General features: G+C 34.2%; 1 protein-coding gene across 1 annotated transcript; it reads left to right on the top strand.

Moving 5' to 3' along the window:
• The first annotated feature begins 4,948 nt into the window (after window positions 1-4,948).
• On the top strand, window positions 4,949-7,066 carry LOC7458581 (transcription factor MYB8). The gene is made up of 3 exons (XM_002305584.4): window positions 4,949-5,270; window positions 5,373-5,502; window positions 6,338-7,066. The coding sequence occupies exons 1-3, from the start codon at window positions 5,105-5,107 to the stop codon at window positions 6,804-6,806; spliced, it is 765 nt and encodes a 254-aa protein (XP_002305620.4). The 5' UTR covers window positions 4,949-5,104; the 3' UTR covers window positions 6,807-7,066.
• Window positions 7,067-20,705: the final 13,639 nt, after the last annotated feature.

Here is a 20,705-nt window from a genome sequence, read left to right as displayed (position 1 = left end):
TTAATTATGGTGAATAAAAAATCTTAGAACATTATTATCATCTTGGTTTAGACTTAGTTATTTAATTTGATTTTTTCTATTTTATATATGATGAACAAATCATTCATATTGAATTCATCAAATATATCATAATTCTTTCAAGTGTGAGATTTTCTTTTTTATCATGTAGAGCATGTGATATCATTTTTTTTGTCATATGAGTATGTCATAACTCAATTTTGTGTTTTTTCAAAATTTCTCATTTTTATGTAAAAAATACTTATTTTCAAAGAAAAAAAATGAAAAAAGAAGAAAAAAAAGAAAAAAATGATACTCTAGATCAATCAGGCATGCATAATTGTTTAAAATGCAACGTGATGGACAATTTGGGGTCTTGTTGAATAAATATTAGAAAATAGATTGAAAAAGTGGTCAAGGCTACACAAATTAAAGGTTTGAGGACTAATATGGATACGATTGCAAAGTTTGACAGTCAAATTTTGACAAATAAAGGCTTAATTAAGAATAAAGTTGAATATAGGAGAAAAATTGTGAAATAGACGAAGCCAATGGCTCAATTGAATTTTGGAAGAGCTTAATTGGTTTATTTAGGGGCTAACATGAAAGAAAAATAAAGTTTGAAAGTTAATTTGTTCAAAATTGAAAGAATTGATAAGTATAAGGATGTAAATTGAACTTTGGTTTGGTTTAAATCAAATTTCAAGAGTCAATTCTAGCTAAATTTGCAAGGAATAAGGATCCAAGGACCAAAATGAATATGAATTGAGGTTCTAAGGGTTTAACTGACTTAATAATGAGTGAAATTAAAAGAATTAAAAGTTTAAATAGTCAATTAAGGTCTGAATTGAAAAAACCCAAAATTAATGATCATTTTGTAAGAAATGCTCAAATCCAAGAGTCCAATTTCAAAATTATAGGGGTGAGACTGAAAAATCATAAATGATAAGAACAATTTGGAGCTTAGTTGAAAGTGTTCAGAAGTTTAGGGGGCAAATTGAAATAGGACTTTAATTTTAATCTAGTTCCCTTTTAACAGACGACGTGTTGTTTGTCTGTAAACCAAGCCACCAAATGACATGTCGCTTGAATACTGTTTATTTTCTTCTATCTTTTGAGCCGTAGAAGCTGCCCGAGTGGTTATGTTAGCAGCCATGGTTCAACCAAATCTTCCCACCAAACCGCACTAAAGCTTCCTAAAATCATAGCCCAAATCACCGCCTTCAACTATCACTAAGTTTTGCAGTTTCCTTCTCCCCTAAAATGTTCTCGTGGCACAACAAGAAGCTGTCCCTGACAGTCTAAGAAGATGAGGACAGTCGCGCCCGTTTCTGAGCAAGATAGCTGTTGTTGTTTTTCATTCAAAAGGCTTCGTTCTCCCGAAAAAGGGGAGGAAATCAGATTTAATGGGGATTTTGCTGATACCTTTTGGCCTATAAGAACTTAATGACAAAACCGTAGGGAAGGGTGGAGAGAGCACAATATATATATATATAAAAATAGCCCCTGCTTCTTGATTTTCCCAGTCACAAGTACCAGCACCCTTGGCTTCCATTTTTTTCCAGCAACAATACATCCATCACACTCCTAAAAAAAACTGAGAGCCATGTTTACAACACCCTAAGCAACAAACCCTTTCTAAATACTAGTCTGGATTAGTGGAAGGAAAGCAAAGAGAAATAGTAGCAGCACAACAACGGGTGTGTTTTTCCCTTCTATTCCTTCGAACTCTTAGGTCTTCCTGCTATGGTACAAGAATATGATTAGGGTCTGTGTTTGATTAGTTCAGATGGTATTCTAAGTGTATATTCAGAGCATGTGATGTTTTTTTTTTTTTTTCACTTGGAAGTTCAGTTTCTCTTCTGTTAGAGAACCGGTATCATTTTGGAATGCAGAGCCTTAGATATTTATTGACAGTGGCTAGTATTTTGGCTTAAGTTTCTGGTTTTTCATCTTATCTATAAGTATATGTTTGATAATTTTCTATGCTCATTGCTTGATCTGTTTTTCTTGGGAGAGCATATGTTAATCAAAATGATGAACAATTCTGGGGAAGCTTATTTCATCCTTTCTGCCTTTAAATATGCATGCTTTTCACAAGTAGAGTGAATTAAGAGGCTTCTAGTCCGAGTAAAATGATGAACAACTTTTTAAACAAAACCTTTCTCTTTAAAAATAAGATCTCAATGCTATATATCTGTTCTTTTTTTTTTATTATTATTTTTAAAGGTCGATGTTAGGTATTATAATTTTTTTTAAATGTTGAATCTATTTGTTATATAATATACATCATTAAAATAAGCAACTGAATTATACTTAAATATTGGCTTCATTTGAGTTAATTTTACAAACGTATAAGTTGTATTTGGTTATTATTTTAGTAAAAAAAAAAAACAAAAATATATTTGATTAGATGAACAAAATCAAAAACAAAAAAAGTATCCGTAACAGTTTTATAATGAATCTCTCTAATTTTAAAACAAGAAAGATACGTCCCATCCATCCCAATTGCATTCATTTTTTTTAATTATTATTATTTTTTTGTTGAAATTAATTCTCTCTGAATTCAACCCAAACAAAAATATTCTAAGTTTGCAATGAAAACACGTTGAATTAAGCGTCCAAGAAGGGAACATATAATGGGGAATTCCACGAAGGCCGACATCAAAAAGTTGAACATATAATGGCTCTTAGATTTGATTAATTATTTGTTTTAACCACTTTTATCAAATTAAATAATTTAATCAACATCCACATTTTCTTAATGTGGGTATCTTATCTAGTTTTTACCTAGACCATGTGATTTAACCATGGAGGTTGACTACTACAAGGGCTTGCTCTTCTATATTCTGTTCTTGAACAATGAACTTAAAAATCACAATCACCTCAAACCATGTGCTACACGCACGGCTTCTGTCCTTGCACCATATTTTCCACAATGTCGGTGTCTTGTTCGTTGAAACCGGAGAGGTTAGTCCTCAACAATTGGCAAATATTATAGTTAAGATGAAAGGTTTTGTAGTTATCCATGGATGACTAATCTTGACCTTATAACGGTCAGAATTATTGGTGTTTTTTTAATGTCTCTTTACAAAGTGAAGTTGCTAGCTATCCACCGTCCTGTCCATTAGTAATTCTTAAAACGAAATGAAATTGAATGTGATTTCCTTGGATTTTTCTTCACCGTCTACAGTAATGAGAAAATGAAGAAGAATAAACACACACGAAACATGTTTGACAAAATGCCAGAAAGGAGAGAGATTTCCTAAAGGTATTTTCTCGAACTTTTTTTCCTTTCATATAATGGAGCTGGAATAGTGAGCATTTATAGCCAACATTACATGACCAAATCATAACAAACAATTACAAGATTAAATCTCAGCTGTACACCCCATCATTTTCTGATGCGCACAACAATTCTAGAGGATCACATAAATGGGATTCTGTTATTTTCATCCAGAGGCGTCCTGGCATGTTGAATTGGTGCTGGCATGGTCCAGTGCCTCAATGGTCCCCCTCGAGTCAAGTTACACGTGGGAGATAGTAAGAGCTGAGCGAAGTAGGTTGAATCGAATCGGAGAGATAGTGGCTTTGTCAGGATGTCTGCCACTTGATCTTTGCTTGAAACAAATGCAACTTTTAAGTGTTTTGGCTGCAACCCTTTCTCTTACAAAATGAAAACCAAGCTCAACATGTTTAGTTCTAGAATGTAATAGTTCTAGAATGTAATACAGGATTGACGGACGGACAGATAAGTAGCACCTAAATTGTCGCACCACAAAGAAGGTGGTGGATCAACTAAGAAGATAACTAATTCTTTTATCAGTGACTGAATCCAAAGGATTAATTTCGCAGGTGGTGATCGCCACTACCTTTTATTCAGCCTCTGTTGAAGATCTAGCTATGGCATGGGTTGCTTCTTAGAGCCCCAAGAAATGAGGTGCGAGCCAAAATAGACACAAAAACCACCCGTTGATTGATTTGCGGTCATCTGGACACCCTGCCCAATCGGCATCTGAGAAGGCAGTAAGTTTAAACGTAGAAGATGAGGAAATGTAGAGACCAAGGTTAGACGTGTGATGGAGATAGCGTAAAATACGCCTGACAGCCTGTCAATGAGAGACACACGTGGATAATGCATGAACTGATAGACTTTGTTGATGGCAAAGGAAAGATCAGGCCGCGTAAAGGAAAGGTACTGGTCCTCAAATGAAGGCCGATCGATTGCAGAGAGTTTGACTGTGGAACAAATAGGAGTAGACAGGACTGGTTTAGACTTGTGCATGTATGTCTTGTGTAATAAATCAAAGATAAAATGTTAGGGTCATATCATATTCTACTTGAAGAATTTTTAATTAATTAAAAACAGTTTCCCTTTTGATATTTGTTTTTTTATTTTTATTTTAAGTTCGGGCAGCTTACGTGCATCTCGATTAATCCTTGAAGGTTCTAAAATTAACGACTAGATAAACTTCTAGTGGTTTTAAAGTTTATAGTACTCGAATTAATTTTCAAAGAATAAATTCAGAATCTGACTAGTTACCCTTACCTTTCATAATTACTATTTGTTTATTAACTCACGTGATATTTGCATGGGGAAAAACAATTTATATACTATATATTCTATTCTTTATATTAATTTGGTCAAATAATGGTGTTCACGCATCTATAACCAGACGAAATTGAATGTTCGAGGCTAGCTGGCATGCAATTATTGAGACAGTTCATTAAAGTTGCAGTGCAATATATTCTAGTCTTTTCTATTATATATATATATATATATATATTTTAGGATTATAACTTTCAAATCTAAAATATATATATATATATTTTTTTAAAAAAAAATCTAAAATATTTTGTTTTTATTCATGCTATATATTATGTCACTTGTGACTTGCATATTTTCGAGTCAGGAGTTTCATTTTACAATTAGTCCGTGAATACTTTGGAAATCTTGAACTTTGAAACACGTTTTCCCACTGGAAAATATATATATATATATATATATATATATATATATATGGGGCAATGACTTGACTCCGGCAGGTGTTATATTAAATTGTAGTTAAGAATTAATCAACTGGAACAACTGGTAATCCAGATAGACATGGATTTTACATGCATCAAGCTGGCGACGATGAGAAAGATTGCACATAACTCTCAGAATCTGCCTTTGAAAAGAGGGGCATGGAGTCCTGAAGAAGATCAGAAGTTGATAGCTTATATTAACAGCCATGGCATTCGGAATTGGATTGAGATGCCGAAAGCTGCCGGTAAGGAACAAGTAGTACTCATCTGTAGTTGAATTTCAAATATTTCACCAAAGAAAATGGCGACAGTGAAGTTTCATTGCTTTGTTCTCCGATTTCTCTTAGGTTTGTTAAGGTCAGGGAAGAGTTGCAGGCTACGTTGGATGAACTACTTGAGGCCGGATATAAAGCGTGGAAACTTCAGCATGGAAGAAGTGGAAACCATACTCAAGCTGCATGGGATTCTTGGAAATAGGTAAATTAAGTACTCTAAAATATGGATATTCTTCGTTAGGGCAAGATTTGTTCCTCAAATTCCATTTCTTACTGCTTCATCTTGGGTGATCTATTTCACAAGTTCCACTTACCTAGTTCCCCTTGAACAATTATTAAACACATGACAAGTTAGATGCATGATTTCATGCAAAATCACAATAATGAATATTCACAAGTACCTATAGAAATTAAATTGAAAACTAACCAATATTTTATTAAAAAAAATTATTGGACACTTTTTTTTTCCTTATTTGAAAAACAATGAAAAACTTATATTGAAAAACTAAAGAATCTATAAAATGTGTTTTTCAAACCAGTGCAAATACGGAAACCTAAAAACCTAGTTTTTTTAGTTTTCTAGATGAAAAAATATTGCATTTAAACCGAAAGTTCCAGTGTTTTTTTTAATTTAACTCCATTTTTTTATTTGTTTTATATCATTTTCCAAGCTTTCCAATATCACTTATTTTCTGCACTTCTTAAAGACCATATTTAATGTTGGTAACTATAGGTTCAATCTCTCACAGCCATGAGGTGTGCACTTTTTGAAGACAAAGTTCCTCCACCTTCTGAGTGGTGAGATAATTCCTGTTGATCCAACAACCCTATAGACAGGGGGCTTCCATGAATATTGCTCAAATATATACTCGAGCTACTTCAAAATTCTCACCTCACTACTAACAGCTTCTTTTAATTTACTATGATTTACAAGTATGATGTATTTCAAGGTTTTTATTTTCTTGATCATCAGGAAGAACAATAATTCAGAGCTTCTACATAAGTTCAATGATTTTACTTTCTTTCACCTGTCTCAGATGGTCTGCAATTGCAGCAAAATTACCTGGAAGAACAGATAATGAGATAAAAAATTTCTGGAACACCCGCTTGAAGAAAAATTACGTAAAGAACAATATCAATACTGCAGCGCAAGCACCGAAACTGCACGGAACACAAACATCCACAGCAGAATTCAAGAAAAGGAAGTTATGTGAAAATATTGACGTTCCACTTCCCACTGCTCCAAAAATATTGAAGCCAGAAGACTCGGAGGGCTCACCGAAGCTGCCTATCAGTTATTTTTCTTCAAGCTTTAATCTTGTGAATGATCTCATAATTAATGAAAATCAGATCATAGAAGAGAACGTTGGATTACTTGAATCAAATGGAGAACAATGTTTATGGGGTCCGCAATTTTCAACTGAAGGTCAAACATGCAGGGTGGAGGATCATGGAGATAACTGCACAGTTGAAATGTGGGTCCAAGAACTATTGCATGGAGTCTAGCTATATCTACGTCTCTTGGTTATACATGGTATTCTGGTATTTATATATGCTATTTTTATTAATTTTACAACAAGGACATTTTCTAATATGCTTTTTTTGCAAAATTACGTTTTTTTTTTCATTGTTAGGTATTAAGCAGGCTCCTATCATATTGACATTGATTTATGGAAATTTCTTTTTCGAAGTTTCTACGGGTGTATGAACATAAATGTTTTATTTATTTATTTATAATTGGCCAACATTTTAGTAACACACATATATGTTAGGTTTAGGTTCAGAGATTTAACTTCAAATTCTTTATACATTTGCCCACACAACGAACATATATAATCTTGTTAATTTGTTGCTGGATATAAATCTAGTAATATAAGCAACAGATTTGAGGTTATTGGCATTGCGGTGATCATCTTTCAGAAGTGGGAAAGAAATTCTTTGTTTCTTATCAGTTAAAAATAAATATAGTCTGTCATTTTTTATTTTGGTTACTATAAACCCTAACTAGTCTTAGAGTCTAGATAAGAGGATTAATTAATTATATATAGGGAGAACATATCACTTCTAATAAATCTCACTTAAAATAAGCTGCATTGTTTATTTGTCTGATATAAACTAAGATATTTTTTTGTTGTCTACTTGTTAGTCTGTCTAAGGTTTAAGAAAAATCTTTCTCGGTAAGAAGATCCTTAAATCATAACCGTTCTCATGCCAAAACATAAAAATAAACTAAACTGTCTTTTTATTTAATATTGAGAATATGTCTTACGTATAAGTTTTCATAATCTCGGATACTAATAGAAAACGAAATAAAATTTTTGGTGTTTTTGAAATGTAGACCAAGTTCTCAAGACTATAATAAATTAGTTATTAAATCTAAAAATATATGCAAAATAAAAAGACTATATTTTTATAATTTTTTAATATGATAAAATATGCAAGGATAATTTATTTTTGAGAGACTTGACCATATGTAAATTAAAATAAAAAAATGTATTTTTGAAAGAAAGATTTTTGTTATTTTTTATGGAAAAATCCCCATTTATTTAATATTGTAAAAGCGACTCGCATGTAGATTATAATTTCAAATATTAAATATGAGAGGGGAAAAAAATAAGGAATTGAAAATTAATGGCAAGATGATAAAAAAATTTGTAGCTACTGTGAAAAGAGGAGTTGAAGATGTTAAACTTCAAAATAAGAACATTTCTACGACGAAATGCAGTTGCTAGCAAGCTATTTTAGACCATTTCTTTTTTTGTTAGTCAATGGAATTCATTAAAGCATCAAAGAACAAAGCCACAGTGAAAAGAACTTAACAAGAAATAAATTCTCGTCCTTTGAAATTATAATTTTTTAATACTACAAGCTTGACATGCAATCCAGTCGACTATGCTTTTAAAGATTTTTCTTCACCAAGTACGGTTATTAATTCAACATCACGAGACAAATTTAAGTTCAAACTTGGGGTGGGTACTGTTTCTCGTCTTAGTCAAATTTCTTATGCTAGCTTGTGGCTCATAGGTAGATTTTTCTTTTCTTTTTTGTTACTAGGAATAATTGCTAGGTTAGGGATGTTGGGGGCAACGTTCGTGTGATATAGTAAAAAGATGTTAAGAAAAATTATTAATATTCTTTGAAAGGTTAGAATTTTTTGAATGATTAGGGTTTTTTAAACAATTTAAAATTATTATAAATACATACTAGGTAACTCTATTTTGATATAATAAACAATAAAAACTTTTTGTTCTTGTAAATATAAATATATTGTCAAACCATATTAAATCTTATATTAATTATAGTTTTTGTCCTATTATAATATTCATTAATAATTGCTACAATTGTTTTACAACTATTAGTGTTACTATAACAACTTGTTAATTTTACAACTATTAGGAAACATGTTCCAAGGAAATCTTTAATGCAAATTAGTACATGGTAATGTTGCAGTCCAGGCATCATGGAGCATCTTTACTGTTAGGATTGACTATGCTCAGCTCTTTCTTTCTTACTCCCATAAAGAGAAATCTCATAGCTGTAAAGCATTACAGACTTTTGCGAAGCTCTTTAATAGAAAAAAAAAAAAGGTTCCATATTCTGACTGGTGAGAAGTCATGTTGGCAAGTTTAAATTAGTATACAACCTATAACCTATGTTTTACATTGAATCACCAAAACAATTTGCATTTCAATTGCATCCCTCGAGGTTCAAAGATTTCCAATTCAGACACTTTGTCCTTATCCATCTTAGAAGTGCATTCACCATAAATTTTTCATTTCCTACCATTTTTATTTTTATTTAATTTTATTTATATGTATCAGAGTTATGATATGCAATTTTTTAAATTATTATAATCTTGTAAATAAAAATATATAAAAAATATTAAATAGGAAAAATATAGTGTAATAAAAAAATGTCTTTTTTCCTAATAAAAAAATATAAGAGAATACAAGGATATATATATATATATAGTGAAAGAAATTTTACCTTTTAAAATATTTAAACGAAATAGCAATAAAAAAAAATGTCTAAACCATATAACAAATATAATATGGAAAAACATACATTCTCTGTATTTTGTTTTATTCTATACTCATCACTAAATAAAAATAAAAAAAGGAAATTTTATGACTAATTTACCATACCAAACACAAACCAGTCTTGTCTTCAGTATCCCACCTCGTATTATTTCGTCTTTACTCTCTTGTCCCTTCTATCACGTGTGTCATTTCAAGCAGAGTCTATAGGACCTTGTTCATTGGATCAAATCATTTATTCTATCTTATAAATTTAATGCATCAATCGATTATATATAATCAGTTTCAAATAAAAATTGATGCATCAATCGAAATATCCAGCAGGAGCAATTTTCGAGCCTTAGATAATTATTTTTTATTTAACCTTAATTTTAACTATAATTTTAAGTATATATATATTTTTTAAAACTACTATTAATTAAAAAAAATTTATAATTTTTTTTTTTCAAACTACAATTACAATGGCTACCAGAATACAAACAAGCAATGCAAATTGTGGTAGCTTTAATGAGAGGTCTAAATGTGGCTGAATACTCAATCCTTTCTTGGTAGGTTTAGCCCTTGGCTTAAGCGAGCTTTGCACTTGAACCGTCTGCCTGGCGTTTGAGCTTATGCACGCATTTGTTTCCTACAACATTTGCTGCAGGTGGTCTTGGAACCGACTCCCACTTGCCATGATGAATTAAGACATTGATCTCAGCTGCCATGGTTTGTCTCCATTCGGGAATCTTAATAGCTTTTGAGAAACAGGATGGTTCCCATAATGGTACTGCAGCAGAGGTGCCGCTAGAAGAACCTGCAGAAGTAATGATGGTGTGATGAGCCTGTTTCTTTTTCAAAGTAGAGAGCCTTAGAACCATCGGGATGGTGGCGCGCAGGAGGTGCTTTCAGAGGAAGCATAAGTGTCAATGAATTTGGTGCAGCTACTGTTGTGGAGGTTGGCAGTGGTGGCGAGAAAGGGCAAGCCTACACAACTATCAATTCCTGCAGGATTAGAAATAACATCTCATGCTGCAAAGAAGAATCATTTGAAGTCGGCTATGAGGAACGAGATGATGTGTTTAAAGAGCAATTTGATAAAGGTGTAAGAGAAGTAGGTGTAGTACCTGAAGATGGAGAAACATTCACTGGGGTTGCATGAGAAATAGTGACCCATGGTACTGCAGAATCTATTGCAACTGGAGGCTTGCCAAGAATAGAATCTCTAGAATATTGTTTCTCAGCATAGAGAAATCTCCTTTTACCAAACTGAACTTGTCTGCAAGTGTAAATTCGGTGAGTATCAGGATCAAAACAGAAATGACCTTGATGGAGGTTGAAGTAAACAAGAAAAACACAGTGAACACATCTAGGAGCAAATTAATGGGAAATGTAGGGCCGAAGAAGAAGGTACACAGTGCATCCGAAGATTTTGAGAGGTGCTTGATGGGATAGTTTTTTAGAAGGACTAAATACTGCTGAATTAGGAGCATCCTATTAATCAAATAAGCTGCGGTTGAGAAGACGAGCGTTCCAATACTGAAATGGAACTTTCCATCTGCTAGAAGAGCCAAACCTGTGTCAACCATCTGTCTGATCTTTCTCTCTGCAACTCCATTCTGTTCATGGGTACCAGGACGGCAGGACATGCTATCCTATATTGAATTCATTCTGTTTGAGATAACTGTAAGCATTTCAACTATTTATCAAACTGTGTTTCAACCATAAGATAAAAGTGCTTACTTAAAACATCACATTTTTACTTGGTGCATCCATTACTTACTTTTCTTTCAACACAGTCAACTCATTTTTGATAATTGAAGAGTTTGGGAGAAGATTAGAAATTTCAGAATTCGAAGGCGAGGCCATTGTTTTGGCTCTGATACGAAGATAGATTTTAGAAGATGGAGGAAAATACTAAAGCTTATCATTACTGAAAACATCCAGTTATATACATATGTTACAAGAGTTTGAATCCCAGGTTGCTGGGAAAAGGCACTAATATATCAAATTCACAATTCACAAGAATTCTTCATGTAATTAACATAAGACCAACTGATCAACAAAATTAAACAATCAATTACACGCACCAAGATTTTATATGAAAAACCGTGTGGAAAAAAAACTTTATTTATCTACGAATGATAGGGTGTGAGGCTGCAACATATAAATCATCAAGAATAAACTATTCTTGGAATACAAGAAGATTAAAAAGAAAGAATTGAGAGAAATCCACAGACATTCTTGTTTTATGACAAAACAACTAACTTAGACTTCTTTAATTTCCAATCCAACCAGACAAAATGAAGAGTTACGTGTCTAAAATTAGATGTTAAGATTTTCAAAATAAAAATATTTTAAAAAATAACCGTGCTCAAGCTGTATAATTTTTCTTTCTCTCTCGGGTGACAGCCGGCCCTAAACTTTCTCTGTCTTTTGTTTTCTTTTGCTGCCACTTAAAAGACAGCCCCTTCTTTATATACGTGTGATTTACATTTTAAGCTTTAAATGGTATATCTGAAATAATATTTTATCCTATCTGCTATTAAAATACATGAATTAATATAAAGTTGAGTTTTGAAAACCCCTGGTTAGCCTGTACAAGAATATCTGAAATTATGTAAAAGATATATATATATATATATATATATATATATATATATATATAACGAAGCCCATAATTTTATTAGGATTCTAATTAGTTTTTTTTTTCCGTGCTATGATACAAGTTAAATTATATTTTTTTAAAAATACAAAAAAATATTTTTATTATTTAGTATTTTTATTAAACTTGATTTACGGAGTGAAATTGGAATTCTTCTTCCTTTAACTCATTACCTAGTCTTAGTTTAAGATTAATTTTATAAGAATTGTATTAAACCTAATGATCCAACTTAATAGGTTCAAAGAAAATAGGACAATAAATAAAAGCCTGGAATCTTACATGGATTCTAATTTTATCTAACTAACAATGAGTAAAAATTTGATAGAAAAAGATTATAAAAATTTATCTAACTAATGGATGATTTTCTCTTTAAGGTTTTGCTTAATAAAATGTTTGTTTATTTCAACGTGTTTTGTTCGATCATGCTGAATAGAATTTTGTGAAATATCAATTGCAGCTTTATTTTCACAAAACAAGTTCATCTTTATGTTGGGACCGTAGCCTATTTTCATTAGTAACTTTCTAAGCCATAGTAATTCACAAAATCCTTTTACCATCCCTTTAAACTTGACTTCAACACTTGATTGAGCCACCACTTTTTGCTTTTCGCTACTCCATGTAACTAAGTTTCCTCCCATGAATGTAAATTACCTTGACATGGATTTTCTATCTAGAACACTCCCTGCCCAATCTGCATTCGTGTATCCCTCAACATCCAAGTGGTTATTTTAGAGAACATTAGACCCTTTCCTGGTGAGGATTTCAAGTAACGAAGTATTCGAATCACTGCATTCATATGTTCTTCGCTTGGATTATGCATAAATTGGCTCACAACACTTACGGTATAAGCAATACCAGGGTGAGTGTGTGACAAGTAAATAAGTTTTCCCATCAGCCTTTGGTATCGTCCTTTATATGTTGGTACTTGATCTATGTGTTATGTGAGTTTGTGATTTTAAACAATGGGAGTATCTACTGGTTTGCAATCTAATAACCCCACCTCAGAAAGTAGATCCAGCACATACTTTTTTTGGGACAAGAATATACCCCTCCGTGACCTTGCCACCTCTATTCCCATGAAGTATTTAAGTCCACCCAGATTCTTCATCTCAAATTCGGCTGACAATTGCTCTTGGAGTCTTGAAATTTCTTTAGTGTCATCCCTGGTGATAATCATATCATCTATGTAGATGATTAAGGCTGTCACCTTCTTTTGCCGATGCTTCAGGAAGAGAGTGTGGTCCCTATTGCTTTGAACAAAGCCATACCTTCTCATAACTAAGCTAAATCTCTCAAACCATGCTCGAGGAGATTGTTTTAATCCATATAGAGCTCGCTCCAACTTGCATACAACTCTAGTTCCTGAAGATGATATAAGGCCTGGTAGGATATCCATATAAACCTTTTCTTCAAGGTCACCAAGGAGGAAGGCATTCTTTACATCAAACTGAAGTAGTGGCCAATCTAGATTTCCTACAAGAGATAGTAAAACTCTAATAGTATTTAATTTAGCAACTAGTGAGAAAGTCCTGATATAATCTATACCGTATGTCTGTGTAAATCCTTTCGTTATTAACCTTGTTTTGTATTGGTCAATTGATCCATCTACTTTGTATTTAAAACACCCATTTGCACCCCACTGTCTTCTTCCCTTCAGGCTGCGGTATCAACTTCCACGTATTATTTTTTTGTAAGGCTTTCATCTCTTCTTGTATGGCTAGTGCCCATTTAGAGTTGGCCAAAGCATCCTGTATATTATCTGGAGCATGACAATTGTCGCACGTGTGCGGCGTCGCGACGAAAACATCCACTTTCAAAATCGGTATCTTATGTGGCAAATACGGGGAGACAAGGAATTCTTGTCTTTTATCTGTGGAAAGCAGGAATGAGAGTCGCCACCTAGTATTTTGGTTACTAGGAACCCTAACTGGTCTTAGAATCGGGTACGGGGACTGGTTGCGTAAATGGAAGGTATTAGCACCCCAAATACGCCCTACCTAAGGTAGGCTGCATTGTTTTATTGTCTGATAAAATCTAAGGTCTTGTCGTGCTTTTTAGTTGTTGGTCCGTCTGTGGTTCAAGAAAAGTTCTCCTCGGTAAGGAGATCCTTATCTTATCGGGTAAAACCTAACTGTTCTAACGTCAACAAAAGAGTTTAATATCCGTAATACGTCTTACGTATAAGGTCGCAACCCCAGATATTAAAAGAAAACAAAATTAATTTTTTTAGAATTTTTAAAATATTGGCCTAGTTCTCGCGACTTTAATAAACTAGTTATTAAAGCCAAAATGCATGCTAATATATATTTTTGAAATTTTCTTTGTTGTATGAAAATACAATATGATTTTTTTTATTTTTGAGAGACTTGACCGTATGTATGAAAACAAAACATTTTTATTTTTATTTTTTAATGTATTGACGAAAATCGGGTATTTTAATACCGGATTTGTATATTTACATAATAAAAATACAAACCGATATTGATCAAAATGTTGTAATAAATTTGCGGAAATCACAGATTTTTTTAAAATAATTTTTGAAGAAATTTTTTTCGAATGGGCCAAACCCGGCCCAAAAAAAAACTGGGTCGAGATCAGCCCAATAAAATGCAAACTAACACATATTAGGCTGGACTCAACCCAGCCAAAGGGACTGGGCTGAGTCAACCCGGACTGGTTACTATGCCAGTGCACAGTAACCCGCCCCAAATACAATTACCCGTTACTGTGCTCATGCACAGTAACAGGGTAATTATTTCTTCTTGCTTGCAGAAATGTGCACAGTGCACGTTCTGCGTGCAAGAAGATGAAATGAGAAACTAAAACAATGGGAGGAGAGTTACCTGGAATGGATGCGCTGTCGTTTACAGTGCTGGTGGCTCATGGTGTCGTTGGTGTCGCGACAGCCTGCTGTGGTGGTGGCTGAGAAGCCTGGTGGCGCTACTGTTTTTCTTCTTCTTCCCCATGCAGAGACGACAATGTTTCTCCCCTCTTCGTCCTCTGTTCCCCTCTGTAATCTCCTCTATCACTCCTCTGTTTTTTTCTTTTTTTACTGCTCCCCACTTTCTCTCATGTTCCCTTCCTTACCCACGGCCACCCCCTCTGTTTTTCTCCTTTTCTCCTTCCCTCTGTTTTTCTTTCTGGCCTCTTCCCCCTCTGTTTTCTTCCTCTCCCTCCGGCTCCTCTCTGTTCTTTCTTCCCCCCCTCTGTCTCGTTCTTTTTTTTTCTGTCTACCCTCGTTCCTCCTCTGTTTCCCCCCCTTCTGTTGCCCAGTTCTTCCTCACGTCTCCCTCTGCTTTTTTTTATTTCTCCCTGTTCTCTCTCCTTTTCTCTCTTCTTCCCCCCTCCTTTGTGTTCGGTCCTTCCTCTGGCTTTTATAGCCAGAGGATGCATGCGTTATTGCATGAACATAGTAACGGTCGGCGTGCATTATCTGTGAAACGTTCCCCGTAACTGAAGCAATTTGTGACTTTTGTTCTGAAGCAGTTCCTCTGTCTGTTGAACCGGCTCCTGAAGAAGAGAATGAATAGTGCCTCTAAAACGACACAGTTTTCCTATTCAAAATGTATATTTTCGAGTTGGTTATTGGAGTTTTGTATTTTTGTAATCAAGCCCCCTAGATAAATTGTAATTGGATCCCTTGATTTTAGTGTCTTTTTCGGTTTGGTCCTTAGTTTCGGATTGTTTCAATCAAGTCCTTAATTGGCCATCAAACTTTAATAATTATGCAATTAAGCCCCTGATTTGACTAAATCAATTCTTAAAAATTATAACTTGACCCTAGAACTTTAATTTCTTCCAATAAAAGTCTAAATTGACTTAAAAATCAATTTTTCTTGCAATCAAACCCTCCATAAATTCAATTAAACCTTAGATAAAATTTAATTGGGTCCATAAACATCTGATTTTGGACTTTTCTTTCTCAAATTCAATTTTTCTTGTCAACACTCGCTCCTATTATTTTTTTGAATTTATTCTGAATATTTTTTTTTGATATATATATATATATATATTGTATTTTTTTTTTGTGAGAAACCAAAAATTGGTAAAAATAGGGGTCTTTGTTGTTTTTTTTTTTTGGTTTTTTTTCTGAAAATTTATCTAAAACATGGGTCAAAAATTGGATAGCAACAACAATAGGATAATATCTCTGTGAAATTCTAAATCGGATCATATAGGTGTTGTGTGCTCACATAATTAACGATGGCGAATTTGGATCGCCTTTCTTCGATATCATGGGAGTACCTGCTAGGTGGCTTTTCTCTATTGTGTCTAAAAGGTAACACATACTTTACGAGAGTATTCAATTAAGAAGAATATGGAGGAACAATGGAAGAGCTTATCTCAGGACTGTTCTCAGTAGGAGATTCAGGTACTGTAGAGAGAGGGGTTGGTTAGGTTTTGTAACACCCCACCTCACTAGCAAGATATTGTCCGCTTTGGGCCTCCCAGTCCATCCATGTCCAGGGCTTCCACCTAGGTCCCCCTCACGAGTTTGTTCTTGGCAGCCACGCATGGCCCCAAAACGCGTCTTACTAGTCAAGGTTAGCATGCACTTATAAGGCCCTGGCTCTGGACGCTCGCTTCCGATGTGGGATCTTACAGGTTTCTTGATTCATAAGCTCTCAATTAAGTTGATTTTCATGTATTTCTTCAGCATCATTTTCAGGCTCCCCAAGTTGTCTTTCGTCAGTATGTGTTGGACTGTCATTGGTGGCTGCAAGGTTTGTTGGATTATCAGTAGTGTTAACAGTGGCTGGAGCTGTTAAATGCCAATTCAGATCTTCACTTTTAGGCTTCCCCAAGAAGGCTTAGTTGGAGATCATTGGAGAATAAGTGTTCAGATAAAGCATTTATGGTAATATAGAGTCTCTTGTTAATAGGATCAAAGCATTTGTAGCCCTTTTTATTTGGTCCATAACCCAGAAACAGACATTTAACAACACATGGATCAAGTTTGGAGCGTTGGTTCTTATGAAGATGAACAAAAACCATGCATCCGAACACACGAGATGGGAGTAGCAACACAGTAGGTAGTGCAACATAAGAGGAAAGCACTTGCAAGGGAGTTTTGAAGTGCAGGACTTTAGAGGGAATTTTGTTAAGTAGGTATACAACCGCACTTACCGTATCATCTTAGTGGTGAGTTGGGACATTTATTCCATAAAAAAAAAGCACAAGTTGTTTCCAGGATGTGGCGATTCTTTCATTTAGCAACACCATTCTATTGTGGAGTTTAAGCACATGATGTTTCATAGAGGAGACCTTGTTGCTAGAAGAATGCTTTGAACCGTTGGTTGATAAACTCCCCTTCATTATCTGATCGAAGAACTTGTATTTTGGCTGAAAATTAAATCTGAATCATGATGTGAAATGCTTGGAATATTGGGAACACCTCCTCCTTTATCTTCATCAGGTAAAGCCAAGTCATTCAGGTGAAGTCAACGATAAATATAACAAACCAACGATGGCCAGTTACCATAGTTTGTGGAGAAGGTCCCCAGACATCAGAGTATTAGAGCACAAGGAATATTGCTTTTATTTAAACTTGCATAATAAGAGGTTTTATGGCTCTTAGCCAGAATACAAGTTTTACAATTAAAATCAACATCCTTTGATTGTAAAAATAAGTTCAAAAATAGGTGTCTTAGATATCTGAATGATGGATGCCCAAGATGACAATGTCATAACCATATTTTTCATTCCATGCTACTAAGTTGATGGTGTATGTGATGTGCTTTTCCATGGTTGAAATCATCAAGGTAGTATAACCTCCCTCTCTTAATACCACACCCAAAAATCTCTTTGTTGAGAACATCCTCCAACATTAGAGTATATCAATGCCACACAATTGAGTTCTTCAGTTACTTGACTCACAAACATTAATTTGTTTGATAATGAAGAAACAAGAAAAGTGTGGGATAAAGTGAGTAAGGGTGATAGTGACACGGTTCTAGCTCTTGTGACTAGATACGCGACTCTATTTGCATTTGCAATACAAGTCCTCTGTGGTTGAGTTGTGTGTGAGAAGTTTGCAGGATCAAAGGTCATATGGTTCGTAGCCCTAGAGTCGATAATCCATTCACTTTCATCCTGATGGCTAGAACTATAGAAAACTTGTCCACGGTTACCTAGTGCCTTAGAAGTGGAGGAATCTGCCACAGGGATAAGTGAGAGTTAAGGTTCTGCTGTGACTGCTGCAGCTCTACCAGTGCCTTCATTAAGTGTTGTGTTACCTTTTTTCCTCCTAGCTTACAATTCATGCCACCATTTAGGGTACCCGTGTAACTTAAAGCATGTCTCACAGGTGTGTTTGGTGTTTCCACAGTGTGTACATTTTCCTCCATCGAAGGGTCCTTTTGGTTTAGAGGATGAGTTATGCTTTCCCATTACCAGTGTTGGTGATTGGCCAAATCTTGAGCCTTTGATGGCCATAACAGCACCATTAGTTACGATCTCTGCCCCTGCTGTCATCATTGCCTGTCGAGTATCCTCTTTTCCGACATGAGCATAAGCCTGTTCAATTGTAGGAAACAGTTTCAGTTGGAGAATGTCACTACGAATGTTGTCAAGACGATCATCCAATTTGTCCAAGAAAATATAAACTCTTTCCTCCTGTATCAGAGAGTTATGTTTTTGTATGTCTATTGCATACTCTATGGGATTGGGGCATCGAAAATCTATCTCACACCATACCCCTTGTAAATCATTGTAATATTTTTTTATTAATCCTCCTCTCTGCCACATCCGAGTTACCCTATGTTGAAGTTCATTAACCTGTGACATGTCAGTTCCGTCAAAATATGTTGCAATTGCATCCCACACCTATTTTGCTGTTAGGAAGCGGATGAAGTTTGCAATAAGTGACCGATCCATTGAATTAATCAACCACCATTTCACCACAGAGTTCTCAGTACGCCATTTACAGAATGTCAGGTCTGCTTTTGAGGGTTGAGGGAAGTCTCCATTAATATACCCTAGTTTGTCTTTGGCTAGGATGTTCATCTCTGCCACCTGGGACCATAAAGCATAGTTGGATCCATCTAACTTAATACTGATTGGTGCTGCAAAAGAGTCATTGATAGTTGGTTGTGAGGTAGCCTAGGCTTTTGTCAAAGCCTCTGTCATCTTGGTCATGAAGTTGTCAAGCATGGAGTTTGTTATGGGATTTTGTGGCTGAACCAATTCAGTGGAATATTCAGCCATGGGGTTAAAGTTGTTGGGTCAATTCTCTGTTTAGGTCATAGAAATCCCTAGACTATACTCTGATACCATATCAAACTTTTGGAGAAACAGAGTTTTCTACTTTATTAATAGACTTACGGTCTATATATAGAGATACAAGGGAAAGAGCTCTTAGAAATATGTTTTAAGTAATCCACTCTACATAGCAAACTTGTCCTAGATTGAAGCCTGAAACCAGGAAGTTGATATATACAACTGGTGTTTCTATTTCATTGTAACTCTAATGGCTCACGCTAACAATTTTAAATGTGTATTTCTAGTTCTTCTTATCATCCACCCTAATTATTAGTTTTAGTATATATAGATTTTGTGTTAGGTGATATTTTGTAATTTTGCAAACTCTTTATGTAATTAATCTTATATATGTTTTTAAGATGTACTCCTCATTATTGTTGGTAGTTGCAAGTATGTTATTTTAAAATAGTTGCAATCGGAAATAATATATTTAGTATATTATTTATGTAATTCTTGTAAAGATATCAATGGCTCTACGTCTGCCAAGTGTCAGAAGATTAGAGATTAATATTGTAAGAATGCTGTTAGTATTGTTTGTTAGTTAAGTGAATGTGTTAGCATTATTTCAGTGCAAAAAGAAAGAGTAAATACCGTATAGTATCTTTCTAATATTGTATATATAAACGGAGGATTAGTGATGTGAACATTCAAGCAAAAGTAATAATATAACAGTGCATGAATTTCGTCTTCTGCTTCTCTGTATAACAAATTCATTCTCTGTTTTTCTTTCTTTCTACTCTCTGTTCCTTCTTCACCTCTGTTTCATTTATATATACATATCACTGTCTATCAATTCTACCAGTACATTCATGTTTGAACTAATACATTATATAATTATTGTGAAGTGAGGTTTTGAGGAAGGATTGAATGGTTGACCAAGGTATGATTGTTTTTTATGATGATTGATGTATGTTGAGTTAAGATGGGGAATGTTTTATTTGTGACAGGGTATGAAGGTTTTAGGAAAGCTTTTTCATGGGGAAATTTTGCTAAAATTTCGTTAAAGAAGGGAAAATCTTTTATCTTTTTTTTTTTTAACGAAACTCTGTTAGTTTATCTATTTTTTTGTAAATTGATTAACTATTGATCAATGGAATGAGGACACATGATATATTAATAATTGTCTTAAAAAAAGAAAAAAAATCAATTAATAATATTTTTTATTTTATTCCATCAATCAAAGTCCAAGATATAGAGTTACAATCAACTATTTTTGGAAGCTATTCTTTGTCCATACCATATTTACGGTGCAATCATGTTCCTAAATCTAAGATTTCCATACCTGGCTAATTGCGTGACTCACACCAACATCATCTTCACACACACTATACGTACAAAGAAATTTTGGCATTTGCGGGCACGTAGAGACTGATTCAATGAATGCTTTCAAAAGGTGTCGGATCCTCATGAAGGACGACCTCGGAAACTACATAATGAATTCATTAGTATTACAAACTTAATTTC

The sequence above is a fragment of the Populus trichocarpa genome, chromosome 4 (genome assembly GCF_000002775.5).
Source record: "Populus trichocarpa isolate Nisqually-1 chromosome 4, P.trichocarpa_v4.1, whole genome shotgun sequence".
Taxonomy (NCBI): domain Eukaryota; kingdom Viridiplantae; phylum Streptophyta; class Magnoliopsida; order Malpighiales; family Salicaceae; genus Populus; species Populus trichocarpa.
This window is presented reverse-complemented; position numbering and strand designations above follow the sequence as displayed.